Below are 24341 nucleotides of genomic sequence, written 5' to 3' on the forward strand. Positions count from 1 at the left end.
CTCAGACAGCTGGGATTAAAAATGTTCTTCATCTGGTTCTGACACTTGAGAGGAAGGAGTTCCGTGTATAAAGTAACTCCGGTCCTTCAAGCAAGTACATTTTGAATTGTTTCATCTGGGAATTGGGGAATTTACTTCCTGTTTCTTCCTGACAACAGGGCTTAATATGATTGGTTAAAAACTATCCTCCATCACCAGTATTTTTTAGTGGCATCTGAGTCTATTTATCAAATGTTATTTATATATGGACTTTGTGAACAGTTTTTAAGTCCACATCTACTGCAACTCCATGTAGACCAGCTTGAAGTTCCTGAACTTTTTTTTGGTTTGGAATCAAAAGTTCTCTTTTGAGCTTTACCAAAAAACTAGTTCTTTTTTTCTTTAATATTGATGATGGTGGTGGTGATGAAATCATGTTCTGGGTGGAAAACTGATCAAAGTGGAGGCATACAGCACTGCTTCACCCCCACCCCCACCACCCATCTATCTCTTAATATGGAAACAGTTCCTCTCTCTCCTCCCTCCTCCCTCCCTCCCTCCCTCCTCTGCTGTGCTCTCTCACTCAGAGGCACTCATTCAAACAGATGTAACACAGCGGTAGAGGACTGAGCTGGCAGGCTGTGGGGGCCAGACCTGAGCCAGCACCTCTGACTGGACAGAACAGGCGAGCGGAGCGGCTGTGAGTCTAGCAGCGGCTTTGTTTTATTAGTTGTAGCGAAAGCTGCAGGAAGTTTTGCTCCAGGATATGGGCGCATTGTTCTTGGAGTTCCCTGCCCTCTGACTTTAACATGGACCCCACAGATCCACCACATGGTGAGTGTGTGTCAGATTCATAGAAATGGAGGATGAAGTCGAAGTGATATGCAGGAAGAACGAGGGAGTCAGGTCACATGATTTTCCAGTGTATGACTCGACTCCACTTGGCTCTTAGGTTGTTGACTAGAGCCTCTGTGGTCAGATGAATAGAACTTCAGTCTCTGGGTCGGTGGGTTACGGGGGCGGTGGCGTGGTGACATCAACAGCCCGCTCTCGCTCTGAAGACCTTTGTGTCACCACTTAAAGTGATTACAGTAAGTACAGCAGTGTGTAAAAGCTAAATGTGATCTCGCCCAGCATGTGATGTGAGCATCGTGGAGGGCTGAGTCCCCTGGAACGGAATAACCAAGGGTGACACATGTGAAGGGCGTGGGTGTCCCGTTTTTCTCTCCAGAAGCAGGCGGATAATTTGGCGAAGCGTGCGTGCCTCGGCTGCGGCGGCTGCAGAACGTGGGTGTTTGTGTTCAAGGCGAGCGGCAGGAATGAGAGCGGGAGTCGTTGGGGGGGGGAGAGAAAAAAAAGTTCTGTAGACATATAAATCCGGTGGGATGTGGACGCCACTGTAGGCGAGCGAGAGTGCTCACTGTCTCATCCCTCTCATTTTCCACTGACCTGCTTTTTCTTTCCCTCCATCCAAATATCACTTTGGAGCTGCTGAGATTTAGCTACATAGTTAAAAGGCAGAAGGGAAAAAACTGATGTGTTGAGCTAGGCCTTACAAACATTGTTTGGAGCGTTTGGGAAGGAGGAAATCTGCTGTGCCGCTGATGAGGAATGGGGTTGACAAAAGGCGACAATATTTCAGAGAGATGATTCTCTGCGGCTAAGCGCTAACGGCACTTACTTCCAGACAATTGTCCCCTGAAGAGAAACACTAAAGGCAAACTTATTTTCTCCAGCACTTCCTCCTCAACCTTCAACGAGGTACCGGAGAGTATAAATAGAACAGTGAGGCTGGAAAAGGCAGTAATCTGGTATCATCCAATTACAACCTAACGTCATCAAACTCTCCTTTAGGAAGCGCTTCCCACAGCAAGCAGGCCTCCATTTGCTCTCTCTGTCACACGTAGATGTTTATATAACGCGATATCAACCTCCAAGCTAAAGCTCTATGAAATATAACCTCAAATTACTGCATATCTGTGTCCATTTTCTGACGTCCACTCGGCTGCTGCGGGGTATCAACGCTGGCTGATGCGTGACATCGTTGCCGAACAATAACAGCCTGAAGTGGTATTGTTGCCAGACAAACTGTCTTGCGTGTTTGTTTGCGTGGTAAATATCTTCCGTTCTGGAATAGCTGCGGTAATCTGATTCTGGAATTACGCAACATGGTATAACGTGGTTTGGAAAAGCCCGATGGGTCATTTAGAGATGCTTAAAAGTTCATTTGATGACTTTCAAGTGAGCCGGGTAACATTGCTGTTAGGGTGCGATTCAGGCAGGACCAGGACCCGTCAGCAGACAAACAACAGCTGAGGGCGTGAACACGAGATTTTAATGAACTCAGGCCGCTGCACCAGATGTTGAAAAGGTGCACGGCATGCAGATCGTTCCTCGGAATGAGGGGCGCATGGCGACCTAGGAAGAGACGTGAGAAAAATGGGGAAAGTTACTTGACAGGACAGAACACGAGAAGATGCCATTGACCCACGTTTGCCACAAAGCCGACTAAACAATCACCAGTCACCAGTGAAAGGTACCAGTGAAAGGTACCCAGGTGAATCCACCACGCCGCTAGTGAGAAAATCTGGAGAACTCTGCAAGAAAAGGGGATTGTGGCTTGTTTTTTTAAATTTTAAACATCATTAGCACCTCGACAAATAAGATGCAGAGCTGTTATCATGTAGACATAAATATGAACCACCAGGTTTTTCTGTATTTATGTAAGCAAGTATCCCTGATATGACCATTCCCGGGATACTCAAATCTATGGAAAAACACTGTATGACTCCTTGAGCTAAGCATCACAATGGACTCAACTACTCATAGGAACGTGCAAGGAGAAGTGGGTAAAGAAACGTCCTCATCCGCGGCCTGAAAATAGGTCTGCGTCTTTTTGTCCTTGATGCAAAAGGTTGAGGGTCTCTGTTTAAGAGAAAGGACGACTGAATATTTTTAACTCTGTTTTGGCATTTTTCAAGGGGCTTTTGTCCTGTTTTCTATTTTGAGGTGAATTGGCATTTGACTTAACTTCAATGGTGAGATTTCCTCCAGATGAGCACGCGGTCTTGTGGAAGAGCTGCAGGGCTTTGTCTTAAAGAATCCTCCTCTGTAACTGAAATAATTGTTCTTGTTTGTGTTGTGGGTGCTAACCCAGCCTCTGAGAGGGGCGGCGGGGAGCGTTCAAATTGAGCAACGCGATTGTCACCCTAATCCCATTTGAGTCAGGAAGCCTTAGACATTTTTGATTTAATGAAGCAGCAGCCTCGCAGTTTACGCATTATCCTTAAGCAACATACAGTCACTTTATTCCAAAATTGTCTGGTGTTGCAAGAGAGTTTTCTTTTGGGATGTTACCATTTTTTAACAGCAAATGGTCTCAGCAGATTAGCTGGATGCCTTAAATGTTATTTTGGTTGACACATTAAGTCCTCGTGTTGTTTGGTTTATATTTATTTCCTCTATCTCCATTACTCACTTCCTTGCAGCTGCTAATCTGCATTATGTAACTTTGGCATTTCTGACAGAGTATATAAGGAAGAGAACCCGCAGTATGCACAGGTCAAGGCCACTGGATTAGTTTGCCTGCTGGAGAACATCAGTTGTGGCAGGAAATAGCAGCCAGCACGAGGGTTGTAGGAGTGACAAGGGGGTTATTTTTGAGTTTATTAGTTAATTGATTTGTTCGCACAACAAACATCAGAGTGAGCTTGAAATGCTCACCAGCGTCTCTGGCTTGTGGTGAGATTTCACTTCCATCGTGGAATCTGTAGGGGAAACTGTGGAGGTTTGTGAGGACAGAAAGAAAATCAAATACTGAGGCCGACAAAAAAAAAATCACACAGGAGGCTTAGTCATGCGCCCACACAAGAGGATTTCCATTTGCATAAGAATGGCAGCACACAGGAGGAAAATAGTCCAAATTAGAGCGAAAAAGGCCGGATGCAAATAGAACCTGAAATTGCAGGTTGGTGGGAGGCAACAGGGGCTGCACCCTTTGTTGGAATATATATTTACTTCACACTTCACTGGGAGGTCCTTCAAGGAGGTCAAGGACTTCTATACTCTTTGTTCAAAGTTTCCTTGAACCCAAACTGCATCGGCTGTAGCTATGGTGCATTGAAGACTTGTGTAGGGTAAGGGGGTGTCGGGGGGGTTAAAGTCTCAGTATCAGACTTTCATGCAATTTCTTTAGGTGAAGATTCAATAAAAATAGAGGAATATAACTTATTAATGTGCTGCGAGCTGATCTTAGAGTACAAGTGCGTGATTTGAGGAAGAAGCTGATGTGTTAGGTAAAATTGAGATTTGGTGAAATTCTTGAACGAGTAGAAGGGTTCTAGTGGTTGCAGAAACTGCTTCTCCTCCCTGCCTTAATGGAAAACATCTTATCTGCTAAAGTCCATCAGATTATAAACCCCGAGAGATCCTTCGCAGCAGATGCCCACATGAAAAGTTCATCAAACCAGTCAGCTGATGTCAGATATAAATAACGGCACAGAGAGCAGAGCTCAGCAGTAACTGCGGTGAGCGGCGCTGGCGATGGCACGGCTCCATTTGGCCCCATTTGTCAGGAAGACTCCCTGGTGAGATTCCCTCAGTCAACAGGGGGACAGCCGAGGAGGGACGGCCCGGAGAGGGGCGGCCATATGACATAATCCAGCTAGAAAATTGAAATATGTGGGCTATAAATAAACAAAATGCGCCCCGCCTGTATGTGAAGTGGATGCTAAGAATTTGCATATGAGCCACAAGTGGTCTAAACCCTTTTCGTTCCTTAGTTGAACTTGGGCAAATGTGTCGAGCCAGGGAACATCGATCTCAGGGAATTGAGGATGGCTCGAGCAGCAAAGGTAAACTGATCTTAATCAAGATTCGTTTACCTTTCCTAGCAGAGGGTGTGGCTTACGTGGATCCTGATCTGGGACGGTTTCGGGTGAAACTGGTGGGAAAAGGAAGAAATTTGACGCCTGTATCAAGAGAGAAGCAGCCAGGGGATGATATTTGAGTACCCTAAAGATGAAATACTTTAAGCTTTATGCGTCCCTGCAGCACATTTAACGTTGCGGCAGGTGGCGGCCTGCACTCAAAGAGCACGCACAAGCACGCTGTGATGTTTGTGACGTGATGTGAACAATGTGATTACAGCTAGTCAACTCTTTCACAACATACGGAATTATAAGTCATTGCCTGTTCAAATATTTAGCACTGCCTAAACTTTGCCAACTGAGCTGTGCTAGCTTGTCGTTGCTAGTTGCAATAATTTAGACAACATGCCGTTGCAAAAAGAAAAGAAAAGAAAATGTACATTTTCAAGAGAAGTAAAGCATTATCTGTGCTCTTAAGGCACCTGTCTCCAGAGCTTTTTAGGTCTTTGTCTCAGGTCTCAAAGGTTTCGCCTGGCACGGTCACATAAACAAACCCAGGCTGGGGGGGTTGGAAGATTTGCGACGTTGACATTGACACAAACAGATTGAAAAAGAGGTGTGTCGGAGCTGTGTATAGTAGGAGACGTTGCCACTTTGCTTTTGGTCTTTGTGTAACTCTAGAGGCTGCATACCAGAGACGCTCTCTCTCTCTCTCTCTCTCTCTCTCTCTCTCTCTCTCTCTCTCTCTCTCTCTCTCTCTCCGTCACTTCAGCCTCGGAGTTTCTGTCTTTGCTTATTTTCCTTTTCAGCCTTGTGTGCTGAAGGACGAATACAGACGTTGCAGTCTTACTGGTTTAACCTCAGCCGGTGAGCCGGTGCAGCTCAGAAGAATGTAAACAGCCAATGACAGCGTGACTAAGAGCTGTGATGTGTCACAGAGGCACAGCGATAAAAACAAGAAACAATCCCCAAAGATAAACCTCGGCCTAATCTCGGCCGATAACAAGGGAAAGACATGACAAGGCACATGTGAGTGAATGAAATTAATGGGGAATTAGTTTCTGTTTTGCACAGGAGCTTCCTGCTATAAAGTGTAACACCTTGAACTCTAAAAGTACAAAAATCAAGGAAACGAAATGAAAACAAGGAAGAATCAAAGGAACGCATGCTTCCCTCGACACCAAGCATGTTTCTAGAGAACAAAGAAACGGTGAGCGTGATTAAATTAAATTGCAGTGTCATGAAATCCACATTGTCTGGCACTAATTACAGTAAATGTTAATTGCAGTTAATAGCTCCTTTGCCTCCAACTTTTTCAGAATCTATATAACCAGGAATTTCATTTGCTGGGTCGAAACGTTCCTGGTATTTTCTCTGGTTCGCGTTTCCACCGCACATCAGAGATCCAGAACATGTTTCAGCTGAATTTGCTTTGCCATGTGTCCTAGATTTAGCACCGCTAGCTTGTTGGCTATTCATCCATAGACTCAGTCGTTTTTAAGCCAGCAGCTGAAAGTCTGGCTGAATTTCCCCATCGTACAGTACTCTAAAAAGAGCCCAGACCTCATCACCTTCCTACTCCTCACAGTTTCTCTTCTTCTGCTACATGTTTCAAATGAAGTGAAGTTTGTAGAAATAAATAGGGGCTGCGAGTTTGTTCTACCAATCAGGGATCCTTAGCATTAAGCCCCGCCCCTCAAGAATTAAAGGGGAATTTGAAGTCTTACTATATATAAAGTACTCCTATTAGGTACTTTTTTCAGGGAAAGTTTGGGGCCAAGGGGAATTCTTTACCCCAGGAAAACCCCAAGGTTTTCTGAAATCTTGGGTAAATGATAAAAGTTTCTTACATGGAAGAGGGGCTGTTGACGATCTTTGTGAGGCCATTTTGACTTTTCATTCATTTGTTTTCACTTTTCCTTTAAACTGGGGTGAAAGTTGTTTTTCTCCAAAGCAAAAATTGCTCGTGAATTGTCAACATTCACTATTTTTCTTAACATTTGGAAGCAATCGAGCCTTCTCAGATGCATCTGATGTAGTCCACCTCTTTTATTTTAGCGCAGCAACAAAGCTAATCTCAACGTTGGTCCAGACGCAGCAGGTTTATCAACTATTTTGTCATCACAGACCCACCAGGACACTTCGAATCACATTAGGATTTGCACAAAAATAAAGCCAAACAAATTGTTTCGGATTTCTCACAAACAAACACAGAATTGTAGAAAAAAGTCTTTTTGAATCAGTCTCCAGAACAGTGTTCTCTGTTTTCTGTGTCGTAAAGTTGATGTTTTTGTTCCCTTTATATTACAATATTACTACAACTTCCTGATAGCTGTGGTATGGGTACAGACATGCACATTGTCTTCCTTTGCCTGTGGGCGTATGAGGGAACACACATTTGTGCTTGTGATTTTGTTGTTTTTGTCCTTTGTTGTAGCTTTTGAAACTTGATCAGTTCAATAAAAATACATCTTAGTCCTTTTGTAATGAGAAAAACATTTAGTAATCAGCTGTTCTGGTGATAAACTAAAAGTTTTTTTAATGTTTCAGGGTTTCAAATGTCATATTACTCAACGTATGTTGCCTTCAGTTACGTTTTTTTGTTGGAAAAACAGAGGACCGGGTTCAAATGCAAGCCTAGAGGACACGAGTGAGCAGTGTAACACAAGGCCAGACTATCACATGATATTTTCCAGCCCCAAGACTGTACAGACCAGACAAGCAAAGGGGAATGTAGCCAGGAGAAAACTGGTGTGAATAGTGGCCGGAGGGGGTGTCTGAACACGAGGGAGATGAGGGGGGATCTGCTGTCACTTCTCTGGACAGATGCCTCACTTTGACAAATGTCTGGTCGAGGACACCAGAACCCGAAACCTGAGAGTTCTGTTCCTTGGCGGGGAGGCGGGACTGCTCGAGCTGTTTGGTGACACCGCAAACCGAAGTTTTGGAATGTTGCCAGTGAAATGAAACTCAATTTGTAAAACACAACCATGAATTATTGTCCCACTTCTTTTGTTTTATCTGAGTGGATCACCTTCAACAACGGGACGCTAAAAACCAGCCAAACTGGGGAAAGGGAGCAGCTCCACGCTGACTGGGGCAGATCCAGTGGATGAAGGTCAACAAAAAGTCTTAGATTTGTGATTAAAAATAACACCCGTGACCATCTGCACCCCGCTGCGGAATGGAGGCAGAGAAGCCTGCACATTTCCACTAATGCTTCAAAGCTGGAGTGCGGTGGTGGGGCCCGTCCTGGACCCGCGGTTTTGGTCAACCACAGCCAGGCCTCTGATTGGCTGGAAGTGAGGCAGGAATTCGCTTCTCTCCCCGCCCCCACCCTCCTCCTCTTCCCTCCGCGGCCGCTGCTGAAGTTTCGCTGCGCGCAAACACACGCGCGTAATCACCGCAGGGGCCGCGGAAGACGGAGCCGAAGGGAGCGAGAGTCGGGAGACAAAGAAAGCGGCCACCCCCCCTGCTCTGTTTGCGCAGAGGAGCGCGTTTCCTCTCTCTCGGAGCTTGAGAAAGGGAAGGAATTGGGAGCATTCAGTAAATATCCCTGCGGGAGTCCGCGGGACCGGACACGCTCGCACCGCTGACGCGTAACCACACACGCATACACACATTCACCAAAGCCTGAATGAGCGCAGCAGTTGAAGCAGACGGAGGAAGCTGGAGTGCGAGAGTGGGGAGGAGAGCTCTCCGGAGGTCCGACTTGTTGCTCCCGGTCTACTTCGCGGATGGTTTTCTCTGCGCTCTCTCTGCGGCAGCGCACTCCTGAGGTGAGCAGCGGCGTCTCGCTCCTTTTTACGCATCTGTTGTTGTGTGGTTAGACTTTTTTTTTAAAGTTAAAAAGAAGGCTAAAAAGGGAAGGGGGTCCCCTTTTGAGGGGGTTAGTGTCGGGATTGAGCTCTCTGGAATGGCGGAGGGGGGTGTGGGGTGGAGAGAGAGTGGGAGCAACTTTTCTTTTCACGTGCCAGGGAAGCAACTCGATCAGATCTGTCAGAGAAAAAGCAAAGAATCGGTGAAAAGTGGCCTCTGTCACGCACATGAATGAGGAGGGGGGATCTAAAGTCTGTGATTGGAAAACTACCGGCTCATTTTTCTGGCTGGTGCCTCCATTGTTCATCCGGTGTGTGCCGATAACCTGCCGACTGGAGTTGGCGATGAACTGCTCCTCCTGCCATCATTAATAATCCCAGGTGTGATTACAGCGTCTCCTCTCACCCGAGCGTGCGCCACCTCATCATCAGCCCTACCGGAACGTGTGTTTACATGTTTGCGGGCTCTCGGCCACACATGGAGGCGGCAGGAGGCCGATCTTACGTTTATCACTTCCAAACCTGTCAGGATCAGTCTGAACTCATGAACAACTTTCATGGATGTTCAGGTTTTTTTCCCCCTAATAGTGTGTTCACTACAGGCGTGGGGAGGGCGTTGTTGTCCTATTATTAGAGCAAGCTGGGCTCCACAGCAGCTGTGGGGAAGGAAGTAGGCTCTGAACAGCAGAAGAGGGATTACTGGGAACACTGGCTGGGAATTACAGACGGCATTCCTGCAGCGTGAGAGCGGCTGGAGGGGGAAGACGGCGTATGGCCGGACAGCAGACTCTGGATCAGCGTCAGCACTGAGGAAATACGTGCCTCAGAGACCGGAGGTCAAAGGTTAACAGCGCTAAAGTAGACACGCTGACACTTGTTGCTATGACGCCAGGCGACGGCAGAAATGCAGTGTACGGTTATATCCACTCTCTTTGTAATAACAGGCAGCGACATCTCTGGTGTCTTCCCACCTGCTTATCTGTGGCCACTGAAGATGAGCTCTCAGTGAAAGTGAAGATCTTCACAGACACTGATAAGCTTCTTGTTGATGGACTGCTGTGATAAACCGCTGCCACAGTTTGAGATAATGGTGACAAACTCTGACTGGTGATTTTAGATAAAAATGACAGCAGAGAACAAAAATGGCGGGCGATTCAGCTTTGGTGTCAAATGAAAGCTTTGGTGGGATTATCGCGTCATGATTGTGATTTAGGGGGGTAAAAAGGCACCTCTCGCTTTACCCATGATAATGGCATTTATTAAGATCTTAAAGCATGCTGATGCTTGTTTTTCCTGTTCAGTGTGACTTAATTTAAAAAGGTGGTTGCATGACTTGGGAAGGCGCCCACCTACGATGGCATCATCACGTCTTGGAAATTAGAAAATGAGGAAATGGTGGCACATGTTCTATTGTGGCTGTAAATGTGTGACCTGTTATTTTAGCTTAGTCATGATGGGACAGAACTGACTGACTCATCAGTGTTATTACAACTGTTAAGAACTGAATTCTGGAAGCCCTGAAACTTCGATTGGGCTCTTCGTGTCTCTGAGATCATGTGGGCATCTGTCGCCCACTCCCTCAGCCGCTTCTGCATCCAGATGTGCTCCAGGAGATGCTTCTCGTTGCCTCTCGTTGACGTGTCTGGGAAAAGGTCGGAGCTCTGATTAAGATTCGGGTCTGCGATGTTTTGCGTCCGTTCCGCTGAGAAGCTTTTGGCTGGTGTCAGAGTCTCTCCATCCAGCTGTTGTCCACAAATCAGTAGATCATCGGGTCGGAATTAGCCGGTTCAGCAGAGGACAGGATGGAACTCGGGCTGATGGTTGATGGGAAAGAGACGGAACGGTCGGGATACTTGCTGTCCAATGATGGCAGGTGTTTGCTGAAGATGACCCAGTAGCGTAGCTAGCTTTGAAGATGCCCCCCCCCCCCACACACACACACACACAACCCTCCTCAGAGGCTCTGACAACAGTGATTCACACTCTTTGACACATATTTGCATACATGTTGCCTATGTTTACTAATGCTACGTGAGGACCACCCACTGAGCTCTCAATGAGCCAGGAGATAGCAGCAGGTCTGCTGCAGCTGAGAGCAATGCACCATGGGACGGCAGCAGCCCGTCTGAGTTTGTGTGAGGACTCGATCTGAGAGAATTATCCAAAGTATAGGTTTTTATGGCTGAATGTGGTCATAAAAGAACACTCAGAGGGGGAAACACAGGAGCTGGGCAGATAAATGGAGCCTGTGAGTGAATTCCAAATGTTCACCAGTCTGCTAGAAAAAGGGAAATCGTGTAATAAATCTTTCTTACTGCTCAATAGTGCAAACTTGCGCATATTCCCAAAGGAAATCGGAAAGCTAATGATAAATGTTCGCTATAGGGGCTGTTGCTCTCTCATATTTGTCTCCTTATTAAATCTGCCCTGACGTTGATGCAGAGATTCATCCCAGGAGCCCCCCCCCCCCCCGATCCTCCTGCCTGCCACAGCAAAGTGATGCAGGAAACCTGCTGTTTGCGTGCAGTCGTTCTCCCGCTGACCTGCGACCGTGAAAGGTCACGGCGGCCAGACGGGACCGTGGTCGTGTTTCCTGTTGGCTTCACACACCCTGAACTTGTCGTGTCTCTCAGGCGCTTTATGGTGGAAATCATTGGTGGGGGGTTAATGTGAACCTGATCCCCAGGAAGTAAATTAGTGTACAAATATATTATAGTTAGTTCTTATCTCGCCATCTGTTTACATGCCCATGAAGAACGGACAACTGGGAGTAATCAGATAATGGGAATAATCCAAATTCGTGCATTTACGTGCTCTTCAGGAATACTACAGTTAGAAAACTTTCAATCTTTTTTGCAGAGATGTGATTTCTTTTACGTAAAAGAGCGACATAAATTGGATCAACGGTGTACATGCACAAAGTTACACGCCTCGGTGCATTTAGCAGGTTCCTTTGCTACGCACTGAGAGATGTGACTCCAAAGACCTTCACTGACTTTCTGCTGCTGTCTTTTGTCTTCTGCTCACGTCAAGACAATCAAAACAATCGAAATGCATCTGATGAACTAAATATACACACAGACATCTGGGATTTGGGGGGAATCCAGGTGTCCTCATGCAATTTCTCTTCATCCACATATCACATTTTGCTGTTTATGTGATCACTTAATCAACCTGGTGGCTCCAGAAATTGGATTATGATCAGATTATGAACTCAAATTATATTGCGATTGGATTATTTCGGTCATGTTGTATAATGTGTTTTTTAAATAATCAAAAGTTAAGTTAAACTGGGAATTGCTTCACTTTGTTGTCCAACTGGGGGGGGGGGGAAGCAAATTTGATGTAAATCCCTCCGTTGTGGTGTGAAGTAGTGGCAGGAGTCTGGACGTCATTTTTAAAGCTCCATTTCCATCTGTCCTCTTTCCGTATATCACAGGGTTTTTAATAGCGAGCGAGGCTAGCATTTCATGCACCACAGCCTCAGTACTCAATCCAAGCAAAGCACACACGCCGCTTCCATGGAGACGGATTAATAAGCAGACTGAACACATGACAGGACGTTTAGTCCAGTAAAAAGACACACTCCACCTTCTCTGTCTGAACAATGGGCGCTATTTTTCCTGCCAAACTTCTCTGATGCATTTTTGAACGTCTGTAACCTTCGTTTGTAACCTCTCTGGTGGCTCGTCCCCTCTGTGCAAACACACACACACACACACACACACACACAGTCCTTCCATGGGAGTGAAGTAAATTGGGCCGATGATGTAAGAAGGTGGCTTGATGCACAGAAACAGAAAACAGGAAAGAGGGGAGAATGAGGCCGGCTGCCAGGTTCCTCCTCCCGCTAACGTCCTGTCACATTAACAAACACACACACACAAATGACTGATTATGGCTAAACAATAAGTTGTGTTGAAGTTATTTGCTGCAGTTATAGTTAATAGAGTTCAAGGTTCAGCGAAACGCCCAGAAATCTTCCAGAAATAGTCGACCCTAATTGGACCAAACCTCGCCCTGCCCGTAAATGCTGCGGTCTAATTTGTGGAGTCATTGTCACTGCATGTTTGCGTTGTTCCAGAAGACCTCGTCTATACCACTCTGGCATTTCACGTGCGCATTCACGCATAATGATTCCTGCCCTCGTTCTGGCACTTTAGCGGGCGCAATTAGCTGAAGGGATGGAAAGGTAACCAGCACGTCTGCAAATATCAAAGGGCCGCGCTTAATGGATGGAGACATTTCAGAGTCAGGGTAATTCAGATTAGCCCGTGCACGGCCGCCAAATCCCCTTCTTGTTGTTAGCCATCGGGCCGCTTGAGTTTCACATGGTCGTTACCGGGACAATGGAACCTCTGTGGCTGAGCGGGAGGCGCGGCGTTGATGTGTCTGCACTGGATTCCACGCATTCCAGCACGAGTAACATTCGGTTCTTTAACAGTATGCAAAGTTCAGGAGCAGCGGCCGGAGTGGTCCAGATCTAGGCTGGGCACTTTAACTAGCGTTAGCTAAAAGCTGGAGTGAAACGAGAGCCGGGGTACTTAAACACTGTGGTTCCACTTGTGTAATAACATGTCTGTTTGCTATAAACACAGACTCTTGGCTCTCTCCTCCTTCCTGTCCTGTTTGTTTCCAGCCTCTTACCACCAGAACAGAGCCAACGGTGGGTTTTTAACATATTGAGAAGACAGCTTGTACAGGCCTGTCATGAAACACCAAAACAAGCCTGGAGGGCCGCTGAGAAGATCTGACCGTCGCTCCCGACATCGAAAGTGCGGATTTGAGAAAAATGTGGGATTACTGAACTGGTGACGGGAGCATATTCACACGTGCATCAGTGAAACCTGACTGAAAAGGAGATCCGGCCTTTTGTCTGCTCTTGTAATTGATCAGCGTCGACCTCGTTAGCGCCTCAGCGGCAGAATGTTCACGATTCGCGGCGTAATCCCGCCATTGTTCGATGATTGCTGCCCGCAGCTTCGCTCTGCTTGTATGTGTGTGTGTGTGTGTGTGTGTGTGTGTGTGTGTGTGTGTGTGTGAGATCCAAACACATCAGGACTCCCCGATCAGACACAATGAGGGTTTCTTTGTATTTTACTGTAAACTAGAGCAGCTGGTGGGCGATGCCGACAGAGCCGGGGTCGGACCTGGAGCCCAGCGCTGCAGCTGAGGTTAAATCCACCCAGCAGACAGCCAGTAAGCACATTTGACAATAATACCCCAACTTTGAAAAAACAAACAGACTCAGCTCGTAAAGGGTTTAACGCGGGCGGGAACGGCCTCTTTTTTCAGTCATGGTTGTGCGTTTAATGGCTAATCTGCTTTTTATGATGCGTTTTGCTGCATGTGTTGGTTGCAGTCGACCTGTTGCTGTTTGCTGGACTTGCGCTGAGTTAGCGACACATCTGAAGCTAAACAGATGAGCTTGGGTGAGGGGAATACAAACAAGCTCAGTAAGTCACGGTGAATTAATGACAGTAGATGTTCCGGTATTATCATTCCTCAAGGGCCTTTTGTCGGATTTTGCTGCCTATTTTAGGTAGAAAATGGTGGAATTTTTCCAAAGTGACTGGATGCGTTTGTTGTGTGACACGGCGCTCATGCTGCTCTGCCCCATCTTCAAACTTGATAATTCCTCAGTTTTATCTTTCATCGTGTTTTCCACTCTCGCTCATCTCTGCCACATTTTTGCTCTTTAATCATCCCAGCAGCGTCTCGCTGGCTCCTCTGTCCTCCACCTGTCTGCTACTCTGATCGGAATGGAACTTTTCATTCTCCAGTTTGGCATTTTTCAATCTGGAGCCAAGCAGGGCGTAGACGGCACCAGGGACATGACATTGAAAATGTGGCTGGGATGGATGGCAGCGCTCTGTCACCGTGGCAGCGGGAGATTGTTCCACCTGTGTTTACAAAGACGTGTTTTCTGCCAGCGGACCTGCGTGACAGGTTCTCTCTGTGTAGGAGTGATGGTCTCACTGGACATACTGGGCAGGCTGGATTCTGTTGTGATGGGAATTCATGTTTAATGAATTTACTGCATAATTACTTCACCATAACTCAACGTGCAGGGACATTTGTTCTGAACAATGAATGGAAGCTTTCTTTTCTTGATTTCACTTCTATTATTGTTTTATTTTCTTTGTAACCTCCCTCCCTCCCTATCAAGAGTGTCAAAATAAAAGCCGGCAAATTCCTGTTAGCTACTAGCGTTGTAGCATCAACAAGGGCTCCTTCTGAAAATATCAATGGAACATTATTTTCACAACTGTTCTATTTTTATGGATTATTTTTTTAAAGAAGAAGATTCCACGTGTGCATTTTTATCAGTCACTGTCTATTAAGAAGAGTCAAAACTGAACTGAGTCAAACACGTCAACATGATCAAATCAGGCGTGGATATTTTGTTTGTACTTGAATAAATAAGTCAGAGGCTGATTTGATGGAAGGAAGAGAGCGTTGCCATAATCTAAAACTGATAGAAAAACAAGCTGAAGCTGTTGAAGTAAACAAGCTGAGATGAGATGAAGCTTTATTCATATCACACCGCAGAAAATGGCAACATTACAGCAGCATGGATGAAAAACAATATGGAGAAAATGAGGAAATAAACACTGAATAACAAACACGGCAGCACGTAAACACAGACTCTAAAATGCACTTTGTACTAATGGTAATTGCTACTATGGTAACAATCATGGTATCACAATTGCTAATTGAATGGTGCAGTGGGACTGGGTTTCATGATGATGATGATGATGCATTTTGTGTGAGAAGGCTGAGTAATTTGGTGTGTTGCGTCATTGCCTTCATCCAGCAGGGGGCAGCATTGCTGCAGGTTTTGCTTGGTTTTCCCGAGGTTTATTTATGCGACTGTTGAGCTGCTGCTCCTTACGCAGCAGGAAGAGTCGAAGGTCAGCTGGGACTGTTGAAAATGTCCTGATTACTTTTAATCACGTCAATCACGACAGAACGTTGCACCGAGGCCATTTACTGGCATTGTGTGAGGGTTCTGGTGCCGTCAGAGGACCTTCCAGCATTTGTGTTAGCATTAGCCGTCCTCTGGTTCAGCTCACTAGTGATTGTAAATCTAATATTGCTGCCTGATTACAGCAGGAATAAACAGCCGTTAATCAAAGCTGGGTGAATGAACACATATTGATCAAATTCAGACCTCGAGTGTGCAACTTTTGCAACCTCAAAACACACCAGTGGGAGCTGTGAGTGAACATGCACAGCGGAGCAAAAGCTTTCCTCTGAAAACGGATATCTGGGCAAAAGCGAAGTGTGATGACGGAACCATCTCTCCTCAGAACGCTCAGATGAAAAACATCCTTAAATCAGACCTCTTCAGGGCCTCTCTGGAGCAGCTCAGACAGCCTTGGCTGCACAGGAAATGAACAGATGAGTTCATTTGTGTAACTAATTCATTAATCTGTGCATTTCTTTTTTGCATTTGAACCCTTTTAAATGCTTTTATAGAATTTTTGATGTGATAGAGAATCACTCAGCCCCAAGTGCTGCCGTCTCCCAGTGAACAGACAGTTTAGGGTGCTGAAGCTGTCCTTAAATACCTGCTGGAAATGCCTGATTTGGCCGTAATGCGGCTGAGGTCTGTAGAGGATGAACATGAAATTAAGTAAACTCAGCTGCTCCTGGAGTTCTAAATATTTATAACCCCGAGTCGCAGCTGGTTTAGCTGTTTGTGCAGGTTGGGAAGTGAGTCCATGGCGCCCTTTTCCACCAACATATCCAGGAAAATCCAGGATTTGACCGCTAAAAACGATTCTGAGCATCGTGTCCAGTTCCCATCGCCGGGCTAGCTGGGCCATAGTGAAGCAACTAAATGCATAAACATATACATCAGGGGTGGGCATGGAGGGCCGGATCCAAGCCAGACTTTCTGTCCTACAGGTAAACACTTTCACCTGGGGTTCCATTTACCTGCTGAAAGCATTTCCTGCCTGGTAAGATGCAAATCCTGGCTTGAATTCAACCATCGGGGAATGGATTTGACCTCTGATGGGCATGAAGGCTGGAATCCAGTCAGGTTTTGCATCCTACCAGGGAGAAACCGCCTTCACCAGGTAAATGGAACCCCAGGTGAAAGTGTTTACCTGTAGGACACAAAGTCTGGCTTGGATCCAGCCCTCGAGGACTGGATTTGCCCACCCCTGATATACATCAAATGATTTCAAGAATAAACTTCCAATATTGTGACATAGTTCGAGTTAAAGGAATCATTTCTATGAGATTTTGTTTTTAAAGCCAGTTACTGTACAATAAAACATTCCACTCACTTTAATGTTAACGAGTTTATTTTTGGCAAGAAATACCATTTTTATACAATGACCTGGATGACTGAGAATTTACACAGACATTTTTATACTCTTTTATATTTTTCGCCTTTTGGGGCATTTAGTCCATGTTTTTCTTGTAATGTTACAACGTCATTCTCAAAATCTCCCGTTTCTTCATTTTGTTATTAGAACTTAAATAAAGGCTGTGGGGGAGGTCCACCAATCAGGGTTCTGAGGACCAGAAACACCCCTTAAAATAACTTTTTCAACAGAAGTCTGTCCAGGAAGGCACCTGTGGCGAGAAGGTTGGAAAACCTCATTTTCAGGCTTGTGAGGAGGATTGAAAACCCGGAGTCTTCCGAGGAAACTTTAGTGGAGCATCAGTGGTCATTGCTGAGTGGGCGGACTTGACAAGATGGAGAAGATTAATATGATTTTTATCTGGTTTGGTTTTGTTGAGTTGGCCTTTGTTGAAGTTCTGACTTATATTTTTGTATTACACAAGTATGTGTGCACTGTGTTCTGGTATACATCACGTAGTGAGGACCTTAATGAATTAATCACAATATGAGGACATTCTGCAAAGTGAGGACGCGATCTTCGAAAATTGTTTAGAAATTGCTCAAACTTATATGGGGGGGGGGGGGGGGGTAAACTTGGTTTAAGGTTAGAACTGGTGCAAGTCAGGGTTTGGGTAGTTAGGAAAGTTATAGGTAAGGAGCAGGAGAGTGTGTGTGCGTGTGTGTGTGCGTGCGTGTGTGGGAGGTTGTCCATCTGCCTGACCCCTTCCTTGGGAGCACAGCTGTGATTGGCTGTCACTCCCTGCCAGGCCTTTCTTGCCATGTGAAGCGAGTTCACTTGGCTCTGTTGTAAAACCCGGAACACACCTGCGGATCAGGAGTGTGCAACACTCCAACAGTGTCTACCTCGAGTCTCCGTGCACTCTAGAGGTTAAAAAAAACTCACTAACCATATCAGATGTCACGTTATCTGCGACTGTGGCTGAGGTATGCGACAGGAAGTGGGTCCTGGTCATGTGACAGCTGCCTGGTCGACTCCGGTCCGCTGGAGCTCCGTGTGTGTTTTCCAAACCGCCCAAACTTTTCTGTTGTCTCAGCCACAAAGCGGACCCTCTTTCCCTTTCACACGCAGACACTCGGGGTTGGCGATAAGGAGTCGGGCTGACTTTTCCGAGGGCAGCTTTGGAATTTCGGGTAGTTGAACAGCAGGACCAGCTTTCCTGTCGTTCAGGATATACTCAGCATTCCAGGCATCATGCCTCTGGGAGTTTTGTTTAAAGGTGCAGCAGAAGCCGGAGCCTCTGTGGTGGCGGCGCAGAGGTGTTGAGAGGAGGACAAGAACGGAGTGTTCATCCCAATCCAGGTGGACCGGAGCGGGTGTGAGAGCGGGCGGAGGCTGATGAGTACGACCCCCTCTGGAGTTTATCTGCCCTTAAACCGGACCGAGGGCTGATCAGCAGGGGCAGTTGCCATGGCCGGGGTTGCCAGGAAGGGCTCGGGGAGACCCTCCTACTACTACAGATTCCTGGGCAAGTCCCGGCTGCAGCGGCAGCGGAGCCGGTCCCGCAGCCGCACCAGGCCGGCCGCCAACAGGGGTAAACCCCACTCCTGCCTTTGTATCAGCACATGACTCTGGTTAGCCTCACGTAGCTCATAAACTAGCCAGCTCCGCTTGCATGCGCATCACACGGCCGTCACAATATTCCCACCGACTGGATAACGAGCAGCATTCCGACTTAACCAGTTCGCGCACGCGGCCAATCTGTTCTTTCGCGTTTTTCTCCGTCGGCGTTCCGAAGAATCTGATAACGTCGTCGTCTTTGTCGCGCGGCGTTCTGTTTTTAGCCTTTTGTGCGTTGCCTTTGAGGACGGCCGAATCGTACGCGATGCGCTTTGATAAGGGAGGAAAAAACGGCCGCGTTCGCCTCATTTCCGGGACATCGTCAGCAAAAAAAAAAAAATCCCTCTCGGCTGTTTGTGGTTGAATTCCGAAGGTGCAGGTCTGTTTGCGCCGGCCCAGAGGGGAGAACTCACAGTTTGGTGCCACTCTTAGCGCTGCCACGCTAGATGCTATACGCTAGGTTTTGCCGCAAACTTTTAACATCTCGGTAACAAAATGGCTCGACTGAGCGACCGAGTTTATGCCGGTTCGCTCGCTGAACCCTGGCCGATGGCGTCCGGCGCCGATCTTCTCTGGACCCCATATTTGATGCTGAAGGAAGTGAGCGAGGTTCTAGTGTGTCGCTGCACGTGACACTAACGTCCCTGAGCCAGAGGTACAACGTATGTCTTCACTTTGCTGCTTTGGATGTGGAACGAGGCACACACACACACACACACACACACAAACACACACACACACACACACACTCTCTGCCTTGATCTTCCTGGTTATATGCACCCAATTCTCTTTACAACTTCGTGCAGCAAAAGGCCACTTGTGGCTTTAAGGACGCTGCTTTTCCCCCCAACAAAGTTGCCGTCGGAATTAAAAAATGTGGCAGCCGTGTTTTTCTGTAAGAACCCGTGAAATTGGGTGACTGGACGGTGTTTTTGGTTTAGAGGGAAGCAGAGGTCGCCGTCAAACTGGTTGTGTTTGCCGAATCAACACAGAAGCAAACTTTAGGAGGCAGATGTTTGCTGTTTGCTTTATTGTGTTATCTTGTTTGAAGTTGACGCTCGCATGAGCTCATGTGTTATTCCTGTGTGTGTGTGTGTGTGTGTTGGTTGGTTGGTTTTTGTGCTGTTATCGGGTCCTAAAGCTAGTGTTTTGTCCTGTACAACCTGTAGCCTGTTTTGGTGCCCTGGCCTCATTTAAACGAGAGCATCTGGCTCGAAATCAGGCGTGTTGGAGGAGAAAACACGCAGGACAGGATTTCCCCAGGATCTGGACTGTGATTCTGGACCGGAGATACGTGATCTTAGCTTGTCCAGTTCGTTTTACTGGAACTGCTTCCCTGCACAGGACACCTCGTACCACTGAGCCTCTGACTGGGCTTAAAGATACGTTCTCCTTCTTCAGCAGCTCTGGTGTAAATGTAATTTTCTTGCCTGCAGTGATTCACCTGTGGCACCTGTGCAGGAGGCTTCCAGCCCTCCTTTGTTTCCATTAATCTCTCTCTATTTCTGCTGAGCCAAACTCGAAAGTCGGCAGAAGCAACACGTAAACAGCAGCAATACGCAATAAACACACTCACACACACACACACACACACACACATTTAGAGCTGAACCGAGCTAACCAAAAGTAAAGTAATTTTCTATCCTGAAACTTCTATTTTCTATCAAAGTAATATAATAATAGAACATTTTGGATGCAGCATTTATCTTTTATTTGAGCATCTATCCCCAACAGGCTGTCAGTTTTTGCTAGCATAGCATAAAGAAAAGTGAGGAAAAATCCAATTTAGTGCAAGAAAATCGGGACAAAACTCCCAATGAGCAAAAAGTTACATTTGATTCGATCTGTTTCCTTCAAACAGGTGATCCGCGATTCATTTTTCATGACGACTTCAGCCGCGATACTAATAGCGATGTTCGCCGTTAGCATTGCAGATCTGTTTCCAGTCTCACAGAACAATTCAAACAAAACAAAAGAGAAACAGAAAATTGCAGGAAGGAACGTCTGACGTGGAAGCTCGGCAGCAGTGGGAACCAAATCTGGAACTGTTACACAATGAAGATACGCAGTAATTGTTGTAAATGTGGCAGAAACGGAACGACTTCACACGAGCTGTGAAAACATCACAGCGGTTAAGAAAGAGCCGCCCCGAGCTGCCTGCAGGAGCCTGTCTGAGGTAGTGAGATCCTCCCAAAAATAAGCGCTGTATCTTAGCTAAAGAAAGGCTTTGCTAATCAACTTGGGCGGCCTCAACCTTTGATCATTTCTGACCTCGTTTTCAGTGTAAAAGTAGCCAACAGGCCGAGAGATTACATAAAAAGTCTGGAATTACAGTTGGAGCCTGGATTTTCATCTTCTTTTGGTCTTTTTTTTGTACTTTAAATCAGTTTTCCTCTAAGATCAACCAAGGCCTTTAGCTAAAATGTCTACAGCGAGTGATGCTAATGCCTTTTTCCCAGTCATTCCTGCAGTCTTAATTGTTTGTCAGTCATGAAACTGATGGAGTGTTGTAGTGCTTCCAAGTCCCCCCCCCCCCACCCCCGGAGTCACATGACAGGGCGACAGGTGCAGGCTGATCCTGCCTGATCTGCAGATATAAACTCAGAATTCCAACCAGATTTTACAGAATTAGTCTGTGAATGATAACGAGTTTTCCCACCGCTCATGCTGTCAACACGGAGCAAGTGTAAGAAAAGAAAAATAAGCCACGCGTGGTATCACGTTAGCATCCTCACCACGTGCAGCCATAAATTTAGCATCAGATGAGCTTTTGCTGCTTTAGTCCTGCATTTGTTATACATTTATCTAGACTTTATTCACAACTGCAACTGAAAAAACATGCTAGCTTCAGTTCCACTGCAGCCAGTTTGGCTAACCTTCGCCTTATTTGAGAGTGAAATGACGCCACACTTGCACCAGTCTGCAAAGTGTTGAAGTCGTTTCTCTGTCCGCAGTGGGAGGAATGTCACTGCCGCGTCGCCCTCTTCATAAACACAAACTTCCTTCTCCAACACGGCTCTTCTCCTCCTCTGCATTCCCGCGGACAAAGGCTAGCATGTGCCAAAGTAAACACGAGGCTCCTCTTTCCTGATCCCCCTTGGTAGCAACGTTGCTAGCTGATCGCTACTGTCGACCGGTTCTTTTCATTCCGCTGTAGCCACGGAGACGCAGCAGCGCCTCTTCATCAGGCCCTCGTCCGTGCGCTGCGTAAATAAACCTTCACAGAGGTCAAAAGTCCAGTTGTGGGTTCACAGGTCGGCGCTAACGTATGGTAGCATAGAGACGCTCTCTGCTCTGGCTCACTGAATAACAAGATGTTCCAAGAAAAAAATATGTTATTCCGATGTCTTGGAATATCAGAAGAAGCCCAGTTATTTGGATAAAAAATAAAACATCCTCGCTAATCTGATGCTAAATTAATGTATCTGACTGTTGCGTGCAGGAAATACAGCTGTCATCTTTAGCAGGCTAAAAGAGGAAATGTTCTTTTTCCATTTTGTTTTTGAGAAAAGGGAAGGTGAGAGTTCGACTGCGTGAAAAAGCTACCCAGGTAGCGAAACCGCAGTAAACACAGCTTGACAGCTTGTGTTTGGGAGTTTTTTGCTAGCTTGCAGCGCGGATGAATTCTCTTTTTTCATCAGAATTCTGGGTGTTTCACATGTCCTGAAACACAAAAGCTTCAGCCCATAACAGAAACTTGGATATTGCCTCTGTATTAGCTAGCTACCAACTCTATTTGGTGCTGCTGGAGCTTCTCTCATGCTACTGTGGCGAAACGCTGTGTATTTACCCTTACAGTTAAAACATGATTATGGAATCATGTTTCACCTGTTATAATAAGCAAACCCGGATACAGGTGTTTTCACTTGTTCTTAAGCATATTTAATTCCGTGAGCTATTTAATCTCCGTCAAATTCTTTTTTTTCATTTCTAGACACAAGTGTCAAACAGGCAGGACAGAATTCCGAGCAGACGGAAAACAAACGTTCGCAGCAACAGGCTGCCGTTGTGAATTTCCTGTTTTCGTTGCTGTTTCCACTTAGCTCCTCTAGCAATAAACCGCGTCGCTCCAGGCTAATAAAAACGTCCTCTTACAACGTCAAACCAGAAAATGCCTCATGTCAGTTGCTGCTCATTGATTAATTCGGTTCCCGGTTTGTTTTCGTTGACAACTGTTGTTGTAAACCTATTGAAACCTGATGTTTCCCAGCGGTTTAGTCGTGCTGGATTCAACACGCGGCGTTTCCTTTCTCTGTCGTCTCTCGTACAAACCAGAACATCCTGCGGCGTCGGGGGAGGAAAGGAAAGTTTTGGACACTGGTTAGCTTCCTGGGACTAAGCGCTAATGGTTCTGAGACCTTTTAGAGCATATTCCCCTCATTCATGTTTGCCAGATTAGCTTGTGCGCTAAAGAGGATGTTGTGTTACTCACCTGACAGGAATCCTGGATTCAGAGGATGTGCAGTCAGGTTAGGACAGGTGAGAAATGTGCTGCCGGAGAGACCAGCAGGAATATTTATCCATGTTTAAGATCTCAGACATGCTTCTTTTCTTTAGTAAACAGCATTTCTGTCACAGAGCTGGTTGCTACCCTGGAAAATTGTGAAGGAGTCGTGTTTTTAGCTCAGGGCTACTGCAAAGAGGTGAATGATCTCTGAGAAACACAGAAATGTAGAGCGTGCAGGAGTGATGTGCTATGGCAGCTGAAGCCAGAACACAATATGAGGCTCCTACTGTGGCAGCTAGCGCTAATGCTAACGCTGTGAATGCCATAAATCCCTGAGAAGCATACAACATGAAAAAGGGACATTTGTTTTTCCTGACTTGAGGCTTAATTGTTTTAAGCTGCTAGGTTTGAGTTAATTGTTAACATTTTTATCACTTTGTTCCAAGGCCGTTAGCATCAAGGCAATACGTTTAATTAGGTACAAAGGAGGCGTCACGGCCACATCAGACAAGTTGAACAGACACATTTACAACAGTGCTGGAGGAGTCGAGTCAGGAGTTTCTCCTGTTATTGGGCCCAGACATCCTCTGATAGCTGTGTGATGCTAATCGATGTAGCGCGTGGACCCAGCGGCAACAGCAGAGGCTAAAGCGCCGCATGCGGTTTGGTTTACCCCCATTAGTTCAAGTTTAAAAGGCTTTATGGAGGCGCGCACTGTCGCAGAGAACAGAGGTAAACTTATTTATTGTTAGCATGAATGCTTGGATGCGACACCAGAGCTGTCAGAGAGCCGCGCGGCTCAGGAAGGGGCCTTTTCTCTGCCCAGCGGGGTGTGTGAAGCCTCCTTTAATTACAGAGCGTGCTAATTTAGCCCAGACGGCTGTAATTTAAGATGTTAATTACACGTTAGCGTGTCATGCTGCTGCTTTTAGGCCTGGAATTTGGAGTGAGACAGAAAAATACACTCGTCCCCCCCCGAAAATTCATGATTACTTTAATTTTCATAACTAGAGGTGATTTAAATAATCATCCTCAGGGAGCTGTAAGGATCTGGGATTAGACCCCAACAGGTTAAACTCATCGCTGCCAGTGTTTGTTGCTCCGCTTCACTTTGTGCAGTCGTGCACGTTCGAGCCAGCGTCACATTCCTGTCGGACATGCCCGGATCTGCCGCTTCGGCTCCTTCGTCTCTCAGATTAGAAGTTTCTGTCTGTTTTAAAGAAAGGATGAGAGGAAAAGGTGGGAAAAACCCGGAAAACCCAGTATCCAAAGGTTCGGGCTCTCCTCA

At 46.3% G+C, this 24341-nt stretch overlaps 1 protein-coding gene across 6 annotated transcripts in view; it reads left to right on the forward strand.

Annotated features, from left to right (window-relative positions):
• The first annotated feature begins 618 nt into the window (after positions 1 to 618).
• dab2ipb (DAB2 interacting protein b) overlaps positions 619 to 24341 on the forward strand; it is a 57411-nt gene continuing 33688 nt past the window's right edge. For 2 of the 6 annotated variants that reach the window (XM_029837142.1, XM_029837144.1), the window contains exon 1: positions 8233 to 8626. Coding sequence is in view for 3 of the 6 variants with exons in the window: in XM_029837140.1 (XP_029693000.1) it covers positions 18457 to 18580 (124 nt within the window). In the remaining 3 variants the exon portion in view is untranslated. Of the gene's footprint in view, positions 814 to 964; positions 1071 to 8232; positions 8627 to 17889; positions 18581 to 24341 lie in introns of those variants that run through there. The other 4 variants (XM_029837141.1, XM_029837143.1, XM_029837140.1 and 1 more) reach the window with 4 other exon arrangements.

The sequence above is a fragment of the Takifugu rubripes genome, chromosome 6, assembly GCF_901000725.2.
Source record: "Takifugu rubripes chromosome 6, fTakRub1.2, whole genome shotgun sequence".
In the NCBI taxonomy this organism is placed as follows: Eukaryota; Metazoa; Chordata; class Actinopteri; order Tetraodontiformes; family Tetraodontidae; genus Takifugu; species Takifugu rubripes.